Source organism: Pseudorasbora parva, chromosome 14 (genome assembly GCF_024679245.1).
Source record: "Pseudorasbora parva isolate DD20220531a chromosome 14, ASM2467924v1, whole genome shotgun sequence".
NCBI classification, from domain to species: Eukaryota; Metazoa; Chordata; class Actinopteri; order Cypriniformes; family Gobionidae; genus Pseudorasbora; species Pseudorasbora parva.
The window spans coordinates 4,144,964-4,161,550 of NC_090185.1; the positions used below are offsets into that span (position 1 = coordinate 4,144,964).

Genomic DNA, 16,587 nt, shown 5'->3' on the forward strand with positions numbered 1-16,587 from the left:
GATAGATAGAGTGATAGATAGAGTGATAGAGTGATAGAGTGATAGATAGAGTGATAGAGTAATAGATAGAGTGATAGAGTAATATATAGAGTGATAGAGTGATAGATCGAGTGATAGAGTAATATATAGAGTGATAGAGTGATAGATAGAGTGATAGAGTGATAGATAGAGTGATAGAGTAATATATAGAGTGATAGAGTGATAGATAGAGTGATAGAGTAATATATAGAGTGATAGAGTGATAGATAGAGTGATAGAGTGATAGAGTAATATATAGAGTGATAGAGTAATATATAGAGTGATAGAGTAATATATAGAGTGATAGAGTGATAGATAGAGTGATAGAGTAATATATAGAGTGATAGAGTGATAGATAGTGATAGAGTAATATATAGAGTGATAGAGTGATAGATAGAGTGATAGATAGAGTGATAGAGTGATAGAGTCCACACACAGCCCAGCGTTGGTTGAACCCGCCGTTTCTCTGCCATCTAATTAAAACTCTCTTTATGCTGAGACAGGTTGTTTTCTTGAAAACAGTAATAAAGTCCAGCTAAGCCTTACCTGTCAGGCTTGCTGCTTCCAAAGAAAGCATTGACGTGAAATAAATATATAAAAAAGAGAAAAAACAACAAGAGAACAAGGGAAAGGAGAGAGAGAAAAAAATCAATAGAGTGCATTTAAATTCACAGGGCAGGCTAGCGATGCCAGATTAGGCTCATCTGCATTTGGACAGACCTGTAAAAGATGTTTTTGCGCCCATGAGGGGCTATATGCGATCTCCAGACACCCGAGGTCAAACTCAAGGTCCTGCCAGCGGAGGAAATACCAGCCGGAGCCGCTCGCTTTGAGGTGCTAATGAGGAATAGCTTCCACACGTTTACATGCTAAAGGTAGAAGCGGTCTGCTTTGGCCGTGCTCTGAAGCTAATAGCTATTAGCCATCACCTCATTACATTTTGATAAGATCGAATTGATTGCTCTCCTCAGCTTTGAACTTCTCCAAACTATGCTAACGGCTGAGGGCAACATTTCTAAAATAAGATTAAATCATTCTTTTAGCGTTTCTTTACCTTATTATGCATTTGGAGTGCGTTCGTTTGAAGATAGTCACACATACTTATTACATAAACACTGGAAAAATGCTCTTCTTACTTAGTGTTTGTGTCTCGTTTCCAGTCAAAATATCAAAAAATTCTTACGTTAAGAAACATTTACTGGACAAATACAAATTATTGTCTTGTTTAGGGAAAAAATAACAGTGGTGGAGGAAGTACTGAATCTCAGTGCTATGGGGGGGGGGGGGGGGGGGGGGGGGGGACATGAGATTGAAATCAATCTCATGTCAATCTTGAGTACCTATAGAGTAGTATTGCATCCTTCATATCTCCGAAAAGTCTTTAGTTTTATCATATTTATAAAAGAAATATGGGCTGTACCGAGTCTTTCCGGAAAAAACCGAGCGCCTGGAGGCGTATCGAGTGGGCGGAGCTAAAGAATGACGAGCGCGCAAAGCGTTGACGTCCTCAAGCGTGGAGAAACCCGTCGCTATCTCAGCTAATACAGATAATGATCCACAATCAAATCTGAGGCTGAAATAAATTGAACAGGAGAAACAGCAGCAGCAGGACGTCCGTCTCTGTGGTATGGACTGTATTTAGTGGCCTCTCCACATTTGTGTGTCTTTACTCGCAGTTTATGAGGACATGATTCGGTTTATGGACTATTGTATGCGACTAAACCTTAGCAGTAGCAGGCAAAACGGTTTTGCACGTCAGACTAGTGTAACGTTATACAGAGAACAGCAACGGAGTAACCGTTAGCGCATTTGAATGACGAAGCACGCGATCGTGTCGTTTACTGATGTTTACTCACGCGGCGATAGCCGACAGCACAGACATTTGAAGCAGTTTAACTCACCGGCTGCTTCCAAAGCAGGACCGAACCTTTATCGCTGGGACCGCTCCGTCAAAAACACACTTCTTTGGTATGATTTGGTGAAGTCCTGACAGCAGTGGCGTGTAAATCCACTTTGAGACGTGACTGAAGCGATGTTGTGAAGCTTCCCGTCATTTCTGCGTTCAAATCGGTTCAAATGCAGCGCTGCCTTCCCAGAATGCTGTGCTGAAGCGTTGAAGTCGCTCAACGTCACCCATAGGAATAAAGTGGAGCGCGGCGTCATAAGTGTTCACGGACGACTGGATCTGCAGCTGAGCGAGTGTTTACGGGCGTGCATTTCCTCTCGCTCTAGTCACGCGCGCGCGCACCCTGCCGGGAGAAGAGCCCGTACGGCCCATACAAGGACCTTCCGCTCTATTAACGCCAAGTAGACCCATACTCGAAAAAAACTCTCCGAAACTTGTGAGAAACCGGAAGGAGTATTTTTGACACAGAAATACTCCATCAAACGTCCAACATTAGTTTTTGAAACTTTGTCTATGTTTAGGATGGGAATCCAAGTCTTTAACAGTGTAAAAAGCTCAGTATGCATGAAACAGCATTTCACCGCCCCTTTAACTAAAAGTAGAAGTACTACAACGACAATCCTACTTAAGTAAAAGTAAAAAAGTACTTTATTTTAAATGTGCTTTTAGTATTAAAAGTACTTGTATAACAGTTTATTCTCTTAATGTCTATATTCTAATAATTAAAAAGAAGAAAACAGTATGGGCTGTGTCGTTTTAATTAAGTTAGTTTTGGGTTATTGTCGGCTAATTGTGCTTATTACACGGCTCTGTGAAATACTTGATCCTGATTGGTCAATCGCTCATTCCAGCGGTATGTTATTTCCAGATAACACCCGCTCATCCGGGTACTACGAGTTATCTTGACCGGTTCTACTTCTGTGCTTAACGCTGGCGCCATCTTGTGTCTTAAACAGCCGTGGGTTACAATGGAAGACTTCAAGGCAGGTTTCCTTTATAATGTTTTAAATATGGATATTCTTCTCACACAAACGCATCGATTGGAATCAGAAGGCTCTATTAACCCATCGGAGTCGTGTGGAGCACGTTATTTGACGGACAGCTGCATTTTTTATGGACTTCAGAAACAGCTCCAACTACTGCTGGGATTAACGTTAGCCTGGACTTTTTAAATATAACTCTGATTGTATTTGTCTGACAGAAGAATGTCATAAACACCTATAATGACCTGAGGGTGAGTAAATCATAGGCTTGGTTTCATTTTTGGCTGAACTAACCCTTTCAGCATTCATTCTCAACATTTAGCAGCGATAGATAAAGGCTTAAAGCAGGTTGGAACTGTTTTTCTTCGCGGAAGCTTTGCGTAAGAGCTAATAAAATATTTAATCTCAAGACAATATTTAGTGTCTAATTTATTTGAGACGAGTAGCCGTGTAATAAGCGGGATAATGTCCACCCAGCCGGTTGTTATCGCAGAGTAAACCCCTTCAGAGTGACGCTCCGCTTCGCCTCGGGGTCCTGATCACTCTGGAGGGGTTTATTCTGAGATAACAACCGGCTGGGTGGACATTAGCCCTTACTTATCATCTGTTGCCCAGTTTACATTCTGACTCACAATATCAGGACGATCTGCAGAGTTATATAAATGTTCAGAAGTAATGTTTTTTATCAGCTTTGATGTATTTAAATCTTCATATTTATGAGGATTCATCTTAAATATAGGATATGCGTCAGCTTTACTGTATATTCTTCAATTTGATCAATAAATTAAATTAGAATATCACTATAGGGTTGTTAAATTAAATAATTTACACTGACAAATTACAACTGCCTTAAATAATGTTATGAGACAACTATATATTTTTAATACAATAAGAAAGGTTGGAAAGAATGTTTAAACATGAAACTAAACCACCAGTAGGTGGCGGCAGGTATTAATGAGTGAGTCATTGAGTCGGTTCGTTCAATTGGCTGATTCGTTCATGAATGAGGCAGTCGTTTACGAACAGGTCACTGAATCTTTGATTCAACCGATTCTTTCAAACGCTGAATCATTCAGTAACACACTATTGCTGTGAGATGCGTTGTGGTTCTGATGTGGAAATATGATCTGATCTTGGAAATATTTTTGCTGCTGAAACAGAACAAAAGCAGTTTATATTGCATCTGAAATGTAAGTGACTCATTTTAATTAATTGTTTATGGAGCTGTCATGAAATCAGTGTCACATTTTCGGTCGTGATGGTATTCAGGAAAACACACTCTTGGTCGTGTCATGTGATGTTTTTTAACTGTATTATACGTTTTAAAATATAAAAACCTTCACATTTTGAATATTTACTGCAGTATGTGACTGACCCTGCGTCCCAATTCGCATACTATCCATCCTAAATAGTATTCGAAAATAGAATTAGTATGTCCCAAATCGTAGTATGTTGAAAAGAGTATTCCAAAGATTCCCGGATGGTTTACTATTTCCGGTCCGAATTCACAGTATGGATCGATGGGCACTCTAACGGCTGATATTGCCCACAACCCATTGCGAGTTGGACGAGGATTCGATTAGAACTACAAACGCGGATAAAAAGCGTTAAAAAACTACAAACATGACGGATGTGCGAGTTCGACGGTTAAGTAGAAAAGTTTAGATAAAGGGGTTTGAGTGACCCTATCAATATTTAACCTGACAAAAATATATTTATTCAGTGTTGTCCATATTATATTTCACATGCAGCAGCATTGTGAACTTTTGTAATGACATGTTTGGCCATTAACTTTTAAATGCATCATTATATTTAAACTGCAAACACATGAGGAGAGTCTCTGCATTAAAGACCCACAAATGGCAGATCAACGAGCGGCTACATTTCTCTCCGATACGGCAGGAGATTAAACTGAATGTGAAGGATTTGAACTGTGACGAATCTGACGATGATTGACATGGCAGATAAACGGTGACGGGATGCACGTAACTAAGCGACAGAGTCCGTTAAAGATGGCGAAGTAGTATGTCCCGAAGCTTGTATACTTTTCTGCTACACACTAAAAAGTATATACTTTTTCTTCACAAAAAGAGTACATACTTTTAGGACGTAGTATAAGTAGGCGAATTGGGACGCAGCAAGAGTTTCTCTGTACGAGCGGCGCTGGTGTGTTTCCATTTCTCCTCGAGAGGCTGCGCGATTGTCAACAGCGCAACCGTCAGTTCATACATTAGCCGATTATTATCCATTAATTATCCCAACAAACCTTAATCTCCAGCCCTGAAACTGATCCGAAAATGTAACGAAACGCTGTAGAAATGTAGTGGAGTAGAAAGTAAAATATTTGCTGCAAAATGTAACGAAGTAAAAGTAAAAAGTATGCACTATTGATTCTACTTAAGTAACGATACATGAAAAATGTACTTAAGTAAAGTAACGTAAAGTAACGTATTTGTACTTCGTTACATTCCACCACTGGAAACAAGACAAAAATACTGAGTAAGAACAGCATTTTTTTGCAGTGCAGAAAGAACAAATCAGGTTAGAAATGTCCTTTTTGCTGGTTCTGTAAATGGACAAACAAAATTTAATTCATTAATGAATCATTTGAATGTCAAAAGTCCACTCACTTCTTGTAGAGAAGAATCGCAATCACAATACAGATAATGAAGACCACAGCGAGAACGGGTCCCACGACCCAGATGAGTCCATCTCCTCCATTCTCAATGGGCTGAGGAGCCACATCAGGAGCCATTATGGGGTCCGTGTAAGGGCTCGATGCAAACGACTTCTGCACAGGCACAAAATCAGGTTACAACCATCGGCATTCGTCACTTTATGGTAGGGTGACCATATTTAACTTACCGAACACTCAATGAGATGCTCAAATGATACACTGGAAAAAACGCTCTTCTTACTCAGTCATTTTGTCTTGTTTCTAGTCTAAATATCTCACAATTCTTAAATCAAGATGCATTTACTAGATCAGTAAAACCACATGAGATATTTTTTCTTGTTTTCTGGGGAAAAATATCAAAATGACTCTCTTCTGTTTCGGACGGAAACAAGATTTCAAACAGAAATAAGATTATTTTTCTCACCCCATTGGCAGATCATTTTGCCTGTTTTAAGCGAAAACTCTTCATTTAGATTTGATTTTCAACAAAACAAGAAAAAATATCTCATGTTGATTTACCATCTTGGCCATGTCTCTGAGTATTGCACACCTTGTGCTTTTGGGCACTCCAGTGATGTTGCAGCTCTGAAATATGGCCAAACTGGTGGCAAGTGGCATCTTGGCAGCTGCACGCTTGACTTTTCTCAGTTCACGGGCAGTTATTGTGTGCCTTGGTTTTTCCACACGCTTCTTGCGACCCTGTTGACTATTTTGAATGAAACGCTTGATTGTTCGATGATCACGCTTCAGAAGCTTGGCTATTTTAAGACTGCTGCATCCCTCTGCAATATATCTCACTATTTTTGACTTTTCTGAGCCTGTCAAGTCCTTCTTTTGACCCATTTTGCCAAAGGAAAGGAAGTTGCCTAATAATTATGCACACCTGATATAGGGTGTTGATGTCATTAGACCACACCCCTTCTCATTACAGAGATGCACATCACCTAAAATGCTTAATTGGTAGTAGGCTTTCCAGCCTATACAGCTTGGAGTAAGACAACATGCATAACGAGGATGATGTGGTCAAAATACTCATTTGCATAATAATTCTGCACTCCCTGTATTGTCAGATTTGTGACATTAATTATTGCTAAAAAACTGCTCGCCGCTTTCAGAAGTTGTAGCGACGCTTTCTTTTCCCAAAAAGAATGTGAATCACATCAATGGTGTCGTTCTCAGTTTAATTTATTTATTTTTTAAATGTAATTTAAATAGATCGGTATCACTTTAGTATGGGGAACACACATTCACTATTAACTCCGCCTTTTGCCTCATAAACTCCTAATTTACTGCTTATTAATAGTTAGTAAGGTAGTTTTTGGCGTATTTAAGTTTAGGTATTGGGTCGGATTAAGGGATGTAGAATAAGCTCATGCAGAATGAGGCATTAATATGAGCTTTATAAGTGCTAATAAACAGACAATATCATAGTAATATGCACGCTGAGTTAATAGTTAATAACTGAACCTTAAAATAAAGTGTTACCAAATAATCTTGGTAATAATCCGTCCCAATCAGAAATAAGATTATTTTTCTCACCCCATTGGCGGATCATTTTGCCTGTTTTAAGCAAAAACTCTCTTCATTTAGATTTGATTTTCAACAAAACAAGACAAAATATCTTATGTTGTTTTACTGATCTAGTAAATGCATCTTGATTTAAGAATATTTAGATATTTGGACTAGAAACGAGACAAAATGACTGAGTAAGAAGAGCATTTTTTGCAGTGAATGTTTGGAAACTAACTGACACACTATTGCAAACTATATAAATAACTGGCTTAAAAACATTTTTTGGGGGTGAAAATACTAACGCGCCTAAGACTTTTGCACAGTACTGTATATTACAAAAAAATATATATAACCAAAATGTCTATGTCCTGGGAAAACAGGACGTTTGGTCACCCTACTTTATGGTACACGGCAAAAAATGCTCTTCTTCCTCAGTATTTGTGTCTTGTTTCTAGTCCAAACATCTAAAAATTCTTAAAACAAGAAGTATTTACTAGACAAGCAAAAGTAATTGTCTTTTTTGGGGGGAAAATGACTCAAAATGAAGAGAGCTTTTGCTTAAAATACGATAAATAATCTGCCAATGGGGTGAGAAAAATAATCTTGTTTTCTGTTTGAATTGAGATTATTTTTCTCACCCCATTGGCAGATTATTTATCTTATTTTAAGCAAAAACTCTCTTCATTTTGAGTTATTTTCCCCAAAACAAGACAATAATTTGTACTTGACTAGTAAATGTTTCTTAATGTAAGATTTGTTAGATATTTTAACTAAAAACCAGACACAAACACTAAGTAAGAAGAGGATTTTGTACTTTTATACTTCACTCACCCCTCCAGTAGTGTTAAGCTCAGCTAGGATGAAGAACACATATTCCTGCCCAGGGTCCAGAGCTTTGTTTTCAAAGCCACTGTAGACTATCTGGTTGCCCAAAGTGAAAGATGGAGGCATGGATGAAGGCTTAAAGCTGGCAGCGATGTAGGGCCGCTTCCCATCCGCCTGCTTTAACTGACGCGTGGTTCGAGCGTGACGTTGACCGAGTCTTTTATCGCCCAAAAGCTGTGGGAGAAAAGACGTCTTGAGGAGAAGCATCTAAAATATGTACCAAATCAACGTCAAGCAGTGCTAATTATGCAAACAAATCGGGCTATCTACCATAAGAAACAAACAGAAAACTAGTCCATTTGAAGTCACAATGAATACAATCACGTATAAAGAGACACACACTGCAAAAAATGCTCTTCTTATTTAGTATTTTTGTCTCGTTTCCAGTCCAAATATTTAATAATTCTTACATTAAGAAGCATTTACTAGACAAGCAAAAGTAATTGTCTGGTTTTGGGGAAAATAACTCAAAATGAAGAGAGTTTTTGCTTAAAATAAGATAAATAATCTGCCAATGGGGTGAGAAAAATAATCTTAATTCAAACAGAAAACAAGATTATTTTAAGAAAAAACTCGCTCAATTTTTAGTCATTTACCCCCAAAACCAGACAATAACTTTTGCTTGTCTAGTAAATGCTTCTTAATGTAAGAATTTTTAAATATCTGGATTGGAAACAAGACAAAAATACTAAATAAGAAAAGCATTTTTTGCAGTGTAGCTCAAGGTCAAGTGGCTAAGCGTGGCAGTTTGCCAGCGGGTAAGGATGAGAGCTGTGTAATTGTCCCTTTTCCCTGAAAAACCCCTCGGGAACGTTCCCACAATGCTCCTGCGAGAACACTTTCAATGGCTCTGGCTCCACTGTGTCTGTGACACAAGGACAAAGACTTGAAAAAAGGGGTATATTTACCTCTTCTAGGTCCAGCTCATCTGGGTTCTTGATGTGTCTGATCGGTCCTCTTCCCTTCTTCAGAGGAACCACCACAACATAGATCGCCCTGTAGGAGTTCAAGATGGTGCATACAACTAATTATTCCCCTCATTACAACAACAAAGCAACTTATCTGTATCATTTCAGAGCTTAAAAAGGAGAATATCCTAAACAAAACCTGAAAAATATGCTTCAAACACAGGTACATATACTGCATTCTCAGTGTGGCCACAAGGGGCACTATAGAGAACAATAGCACAAACGGTCTGAAAGGGATAGTTCACCCAAAAATGAGTGTGTGATGTTTATCTGCTGACCCTAAGAGTGTCCGAGATGTGTGTGTGTGTTTGTTTCTTCAGGAGAACACAAATGAAGATGTTTAACGCAGCCGTTGCTCGTATAATGCGTGTCAATGGGGTGTATTTCTATGAGAGTAAAAAACACACACACATACGAGTCCATATTAAACCCTGAGGCTCGTGGAGACACACTGATGTCTTAAGACACGAAACCATCGCTTTCTGACAGAAACACAACAGTATTTGTGTTATTTTTACCTCATATCAGACGAATCTCATCTAGTGTTCCCAGTGCCATTACTTCAGCTGAAGAAGGTCAAAATAACGGCATGATCATATATATATATATACATAGATGCCTTATTAGTGCATGTGCGGATCGGTCGAATGAGGCATCTATGTAAATATATCTATGATCATGCCGTTATTTTGACCTTTTTTGACGGAAGTAATGGCGCTGGAAATACTCAGTAGCGTACCGTGGGGTTTCAGTCAGGGCCTTCACTAACGAACAACATACCCCACGCCGTCGCCATAACAACCCCCATCACCACACACACACTCTACAAATACAATACACTGTAAGCAAAACTGTTACGAACCTCGCTTTCAACGTGTTCGTTGGGAAGGGGCCAAGCAAAAAGTATACGCGAGACAAAAAGGCAATTTGACTATTTATTGATGATACTGCACTCACGTGTCACCGTTTAGGCAAATGGTGAAATTAATCAAAATCAGCTCACTGGCACAAATACTCCTAAAAAAACAAGAACACGGACCAACTAGAACATCAAAAGAAACAGAAAAAAACACAGCTTGACATCAGGATCGCTCATTCGCACGCAGCCTGTCATCCGGGCCATTGCTCATTTCACACAGAAGGCTCACAATCCGCGAAAAGTTCAAGCGGCTGATGACTTCAGCGGGGGGTAGCGCGCCGACACATCGCTGGGCCTCTGGGTCGTTCTATCACTACACATCAAAATTTGATTGGCTGATGACCCACGTCAGTCAAAACTATGGTCCAATGGAAAACAGCAGCTTCAATGGAAGGCTAGCTATTCTACTAGCGCTGGTCCTCGGAGCTGTGATGCATTTAGATGATGACATATGGAAAATACAGCTCAGCCTCACAAAAAATAAATACATTCTTTCAGGAAATATAATCATAATATATATATATGATTTTGACAGGGCCAGCAGAGAAGGCCCTGAAGGGGCCAGCCCACCACTGGGAACACTAGATGAGATTCGTCTGATATGAGGTAAAAAATAACACAAATACTGTTGTTTTTTTAAATAACACAAGCACTGATCGTTTCGTGTCTTAAGACATCAGTGTGTCATCACGAGCAGCAGGGTTTAATATGGATTCGTATGTCTGTGTGTTTTTTACTCTCATAAGCCTCTTTCACACTGCGATTCCGGCAAATACACGGATAATGCGACCCGGCATTTGTTCCCGGGCCGCTAGATTTGGTCCATTCTCACTGCCAGCGAAATACCGTAATATGTGCGCTTTCACACACAACCCGTAACGGTCCCGGGTCGAGTTGACACGTGACATCCTGATGTGCCGTATAACGGCGAGCGATCTCCGCTTCAGCGCGGATAGTAAGGAGCTCCGTGGTCTCGACTTGTGTCCAGTTTGCGCACGTTTCTGCTTGTTTAATTTTAGTTTCTTTTGTAGACGAACACTCTCTGCGTTTAAAACACAGACGAGCTCTTCTGGCACTGCAGGGTTGTATTATTGAAGAAACAAGCTCTAGGAGTCGCACGATAACTACGTACACGTTGCGGCATTAGTTTTGGCTTTTGTTCACACAGCGCTCGTCCCGGGTCGAATACCGCAATGTTACTCGGTCCCCGACCCGGGTTCAATTCGGTAATCAATGCCGGGACGTGGTTGCTTTCACACAGAAGGCGACCCGGCAATGCTCCGGGAATATTGCGGGTCCGACGTGCAGTGTGAAAGGGGCTATAGAAATACACCCCATTGACACGCATTATACGAGCAACGGCTGAGTTAAAAATCTTCATTTGTGTTCTCCTAAAGAAACAAACACACACACACATCTCGGACGCTCTTAGGGTCAGCAGATAAACATTACACACTCATTTTTGGGTTAACTATCCCTTTACAACGTCTCCATCATCAACACTTTGAAAGGACTCCATTAGATTGCACTTCTAGTGTAGGCCGGTGTACGGTTTCCTCACTTGATCAAGTCTTTGGCTTCCAGCGGTGGAAGGATAATGGTCGGCATACTATCCTGCTCGCTTTTCGGGTCCAACTCAGGCTTTCGGACCAGAATAGGTGGCGATGTTCGGGCGATGAGCTTGTGTTTGGGTCCACCGTCGCTGCTCTCCTGGCAGGTGATTCTAAACTCATAGGTGAGGTTGGGTCGCAAGTTGGTGATGAGAGCTTTGGTCAACCTAGCATCAATGTCAACCTTCTGGCGGTTGTACTCGATCTGAGGAAGAATGCGGACGGATAAACGGTTCACAATGACACCCAAAAACACGTAAATTAAGTCTGGTACACTGCAAACAACACTTCTTATTTAGTATGTTTGTCTTGTTTCCAGTCCAAATATCGAAATATTCTTAAATCAAGATGCATTTACTAGATAAGTGAAACGACATGAGATATTTTTCTTTGTTTTTCGGGAAAAAATATCAAAATGAGTTTTCACTTAAAAGAGGCTAAATGATCCGCCAATGGGGTGAGAAAAATAATCTTATTTCTGTTTGAGACGGAAAAACAAGATTTCAATCAGAAATAAGATTATTTTTCTCACCCCATTGGCAGATCATTTTGCCTGTTTTAAGCAAAAACTCTCTTCATTTAGATTTGATTTTCAACAAAACGAGAAAAAATATCTCATGTCGTTTTACTGATCTAGTAAATGCATCTTGATTTAAAGAATTGTTCGATATTTAGACTAAAAACGAGACGAAATGACTGAGTAAGAAGAGCCTTTTTTTGCAGCGCAGGATGGCCAAAACTAGGAATCGCTTACCATGCAGCGGTACGGGAAACGGCTATCGGAAAACTTCCAGGTGAGCAGCACCGAGGTCTTGGTGACCAGTTTCACGGTGAAGTTCTTAGGAACATCTGTCCAGAAGTGAATGGAGGAAACAAATTGAGAAAAACACTATAGAAATGGAAAAAGTACAAGAGGACTGAAGGGGAAAAGAAGGCTGACAGAATATTCGGCGCCTGCGACCATTTTTGCTTTTTTCCCCCCTAAGGGAAAGGGGCTTTGATTCCTCGGAGTGAGCAAAAGTGTGGCGTAAGCTGTGAAGGGGAGGGAGGCGCTCATTTGGGACAAACAGCACGCTAGACTGGACTGGTGAACACAGAACCGCACAGTACTCTGCCTGCCCTGGCCCGGCAGTGCCGCCCCAACAACATTTGGCAAGAACTTCCCATAATCCCTCCAGAATGCTTCCAGAATAGCTGAACCCACATTATGTTTGAGTAACCCACTGCTGCGCATTCTCAAATTTGGATAGGCACTGCCGTGGCAGAAAGCCCGACAGAAACGAGGACAAACCCCAAAACACAATTGTCATGCCCACACTTGTTAACAGTGCATCATGGGACGCCATGCTTAAAACCATCCCAGTGTGGGAGCAAGGGGAGGGGGAAAGGTGAGTACACAAACGAGAAACTCTCAAACCCAAAACAAATCGAAAATAAGAAAAACCCAAACAAAGTAACCAAATGTGCCTCAGAATTTGGGATCTCCTTGGTGCGAGCCTACCTTTGATACTAGGGACGTTTCGTGATTAGATGAGTGAATGTGCAGGGCAGTGTCTGACCAATCGGCACTTACCTCGCAAAAATCGACGCTCCTCCCCTTTTCAAAACTGACTGACTTTAGCTTGCTTATTTTACCTTGTTGTGGGGGAGGGTGTTAGTGAGGTATGTGGCTCCCAGAGAACTTTATTATAATCGGGTGTAGGTGCTTGAATTGTAGAGGTTTGTCCCTTGAGGCGGGGAAATGAGCAACCCCTACCTGCTTCATAGGCCACTGTTCGATACTGGATCGGTGGGCTGTAGGGCCCTGGACCTACACTGGTGTGGGCTCGAATTTTCACATCATAAACTGCGTTGGGTCTCAGGCTGTTTAGGGTGTAGCTATTCTCGCCCGCCGGGAGACGCAGTTCTTTGGGTTCGCCAGCCGTTCCTTCCTCCTGGTAGGCCAATGTGTATTCTGTTATAGCTCCATTTCGCTCCGCTAGAACCGGAGGAAGCCAGGAAAACTGGAGCGAGCAGCAGGTGATGTTGGAGCCTTCGGTTATTTGAGGATACCCTCGGGGAACCTCCTCCGGGACTCTCAGCTCTCTTGCAGCCTCTTCGCCAAATCCCGATCTGGATTTGGCGGACATTTTGAACACATACGTGGCCCCTCGGTGGATATTACTAACTGAGTATTCGAACTCCTTTGGGCCGAACTCCAGCGTGGCCAGGGGACTCACGTCTTTTCGGCCGAACTGCAGCCGATAGCCTTGCACCTCGAGACCCGGAGCCATGAATTCTGGGGGCTGCCAGCGTACCAGTGCGGTTGTCTCCGAGTTTTGGTTTACGGAGAGAAAGGGAGGCCCCGGTACTGTAAGAGAGGGAGAGAAAGAAAGAGAGGGACATTAATGAACCGTATCTCACTTAAGTTTGCTGTATCAAAACCTAATGTCTGTTCATTCTGTTACTCCCCTCACTGCAAAAAATGCTTTCCTTACTTAGTATTTTTGTCTTGTTTCTAGTCTAAATATCTAAAAATTCCTACATTAAGAAACATTTACTAGACAAGTACAAATTATTGTCTCATGTTGGGAAAAAATAACTCAAAATGAAGAGAGTTTTTGCTTAAAATGAGCAAAATAGTCTGCCAATGGGGTGAGAAATATAATCTTGTTTTCTGTTTGAATTAAGATTATTTTTCTCACCCCATTGGCAGATTATTTATCTTATTTTTAGCTAAAACTCTCTTCATTTTGAGTTATTTTCCCCAAAACAAGACAATTAATTTTGCTTGTCTAGTAAATACTTCTAGTTTTAAGAATTTTTAGATATTTATACTAGAAACAAGACACAAATACTGAGTAAGAAGAGCATTTTTTGCAGTGATCCTAAAGAAAAGGCACCCGAGACGACTTTAAACACTACAAAAAAAGCTCTTCTTATTTAGTACTTTTTTCTCATTTCCAGTTCAAATATCTAAATATACTAGATAAGTAAAATGACAATATCAAAATTGAGTGAGTTTTTGCTTAATTTTTTTTATTTTTTGTTGAGAAAAATTATCTTATTTCTGTTCGGAAACAAGAAACAAGATTTCAATCAGAAATAAGATTATTTTTCTCACCCCATTGGCAGATCATTTTGCCTGTTTTAAGCAAAAACTCTCTTCATTTAGATTTGATTTTCAACAAAACAAGAAAAAATATCTCATGTCGTTTTACTGATCTAGTAAATGCATCTCGATTTAAGAATATTTAGATATTTAGACTAGAAACAAGACAAAATGACTGAGTAAGAAGAGCATTTTTTGCAGAGTAATTTTAACCTTACAGAAGTGACTGGATCTCTGGATGAGAGATGGTCGTTCAACATCCGTATGATACTAGACATGAGGACAGATAGGAAGGCGAATGACTCCAGGAAAAAAAGGAGAGTTGATGAAGGTGACGAAAAAAAAAAAACGCAATCTGCCGCAGCGAGGGGACAACGAGGGTCAGAGACGGCGTGATTGTAGCCCGCTTCCCCTCGCCAAAATCACTCCAGTCCACTCCACTGGACGACACACAATCCTCTCCACAGGACCACAGGCACGTTTCCCATTAGGCCTTGCATTAACAGCCAGTGTTGACCCACAGCCACTGATTAAGATAGGATTGCGTTTCACACTCACGCCCTCCCCTTCCCTACTTCCCTCTCCGTCCTTCTCATCTTCAGCAGAGGAGAAGCGTCAAAGCTACTGCGAAAAAGAACAAAATAAAATAACCTTCAGCTAACATGCAATTAACCTGCCGACAGGACTTACAGTGAGTTATATTAGGCGTATAAAGCACGACTGCCAGCTGACTTAGCCCAGAGAAAACTGCAGCGCTGCATTCTGGGCCGGACTGATATCAAATATACAAAAGACAAACCGGCCAAATATGTCTGAATATAACCGTCCGACCTAATGTCCTCAGCACAGGACGACAAAAGGTCAACACAATTCAAAGTCTTTGATTCATTATTTCTTGTGCATTGTTGAAAAGCTAAAGCAATTAATTGTGATAAACAATTCTCTCGTTTATATCCCCTACGGTATCTCTAAGACGTAGTTCATCAGATTATTAGAACATTAATAACGGTTTACAGTCGCCAGACAACCTAGCACATTCACACACAGCTGATCCAGTCTAATTTTAGAGCTAAACTGCAAAAAATGCTCTTCTTACTCAGTCATTTTGTCTTGTTTCCAGTCTAAATATCTAACAATTCTTAAATCAAGATGCATTTACTAGATCAGTAAAACGACATGAGATATTTTTTCTTGTTTTGTTGAAAATCAAATCTAAATGAAGAGAGTTTTTGCTTAAAACAGGCAAAATGATCTGCCAATGGGGTGAGAAAAATAATCTTATTTTGACTTAATGATCATTACATTTGACTTAATTTTGATATTTTTCCCCAGAAAACAAGAAACAATATCTCATGTCGTTTTACTGATCTAGTAAATGCATCTTGATTTAAGAATATTTAGATATTTAGACTGGAAACGAGACAAAATGACTGAGTAAGAAGAGCATTTTTTGCAGTGTACAAGCTTCATCAAAAATAAACAACAGCAATTTATGAACGATTAATCCCATAATAATAATAAAAATGCAGAGGTGGACAAAGTACACAACTTCATTACTTGAGTAAAAGTACTACTGGTCAAATATTACTCCGTTACAAGTGAAAGTTGTAAAACAGATTTTTACTAGAGTAAATTTGTTTTCAGAAGTACTTAAGTATTAAAAGTAATTTCCTGTTTTATGTCAGCGCATTATTTTATTATTGTCGTATAAACGCACATTATGCCATCATGGTTTAAGCCAGTCAGTGACGCTCCATCTGACATACTAGCATACGACTAACTTAAACTCATTTAAATACTTGAATATAAGTTACAAAGCTCTTTATAAAGCTGCTGTCACTTTAAGGCCGAATGCACGGATCCAATACACTGATACACATCTGATATTCTCACACTGTTCACCTTCACTGAAGACAGAATCAACTTTCTTTATGTGAATACTCCACAAAATTCGTTTTTTTGACCTCCGTCTTCTTCCATTTTGCTCTAAACTATAAATCAGTGTTTAATAAATGCTG

At 40.1% G+C, this 16,587-nt stretch overlaps 1 protein-coding gene across 37 annotated transcripts in view; it reads right to left on the minus strand.

The window, feature by feature from the left end:
• The window catches only part of ptprsa (protein tyrosine phosphatase receptor type Sa), a 361,627-nt gene that overhangs the window by 61,480 nt on the left and 283,560 nt on the right, over positions 1 to 16,587 (minus strand). For 20 of the 37 annotated variants that reach the window (XM_067415256.1, XM_067415253.1, XM_067415250.1 and 17 more), the window contains 7 exons: positions 13,235 to 13,828; positions 12,233 to 12,327; positions 11,430 to 11,683; positions 8,890 to 8,977; positions 7,928 to 8,155; positions 5,538 to 5,698; positions 565 to 579 (listed from right to left, as the gene is read on the minus strand). In XM_067415256.1, coding sequence (XP_067271357.1) covers positions 565 to 579; positions 5,538 to 5,698; positions 7,928 to 8,155; positions 8,890 to 8,977; positions 11,430 to 11,683; positions 12,233 to 12,327; positions 13,235 to 13,828 — 1,435 coding nt within the window. The remainder of the gene's footprint in view (positions 1 to 564; positions 580 to 5,537; positions 5,699 to 7,927; positions 8,156 to 8,889; positions 8,978 to 11,429; positions 11,684 to 12,232; positions 12,328 to 13,234; positions 13,829 to 16,587) is intronic. The other 17 variants (XM_067415252.1, XM_067415262.1, XM_067415264.1 and 14 more) reach the window with 3 other exon arrangements.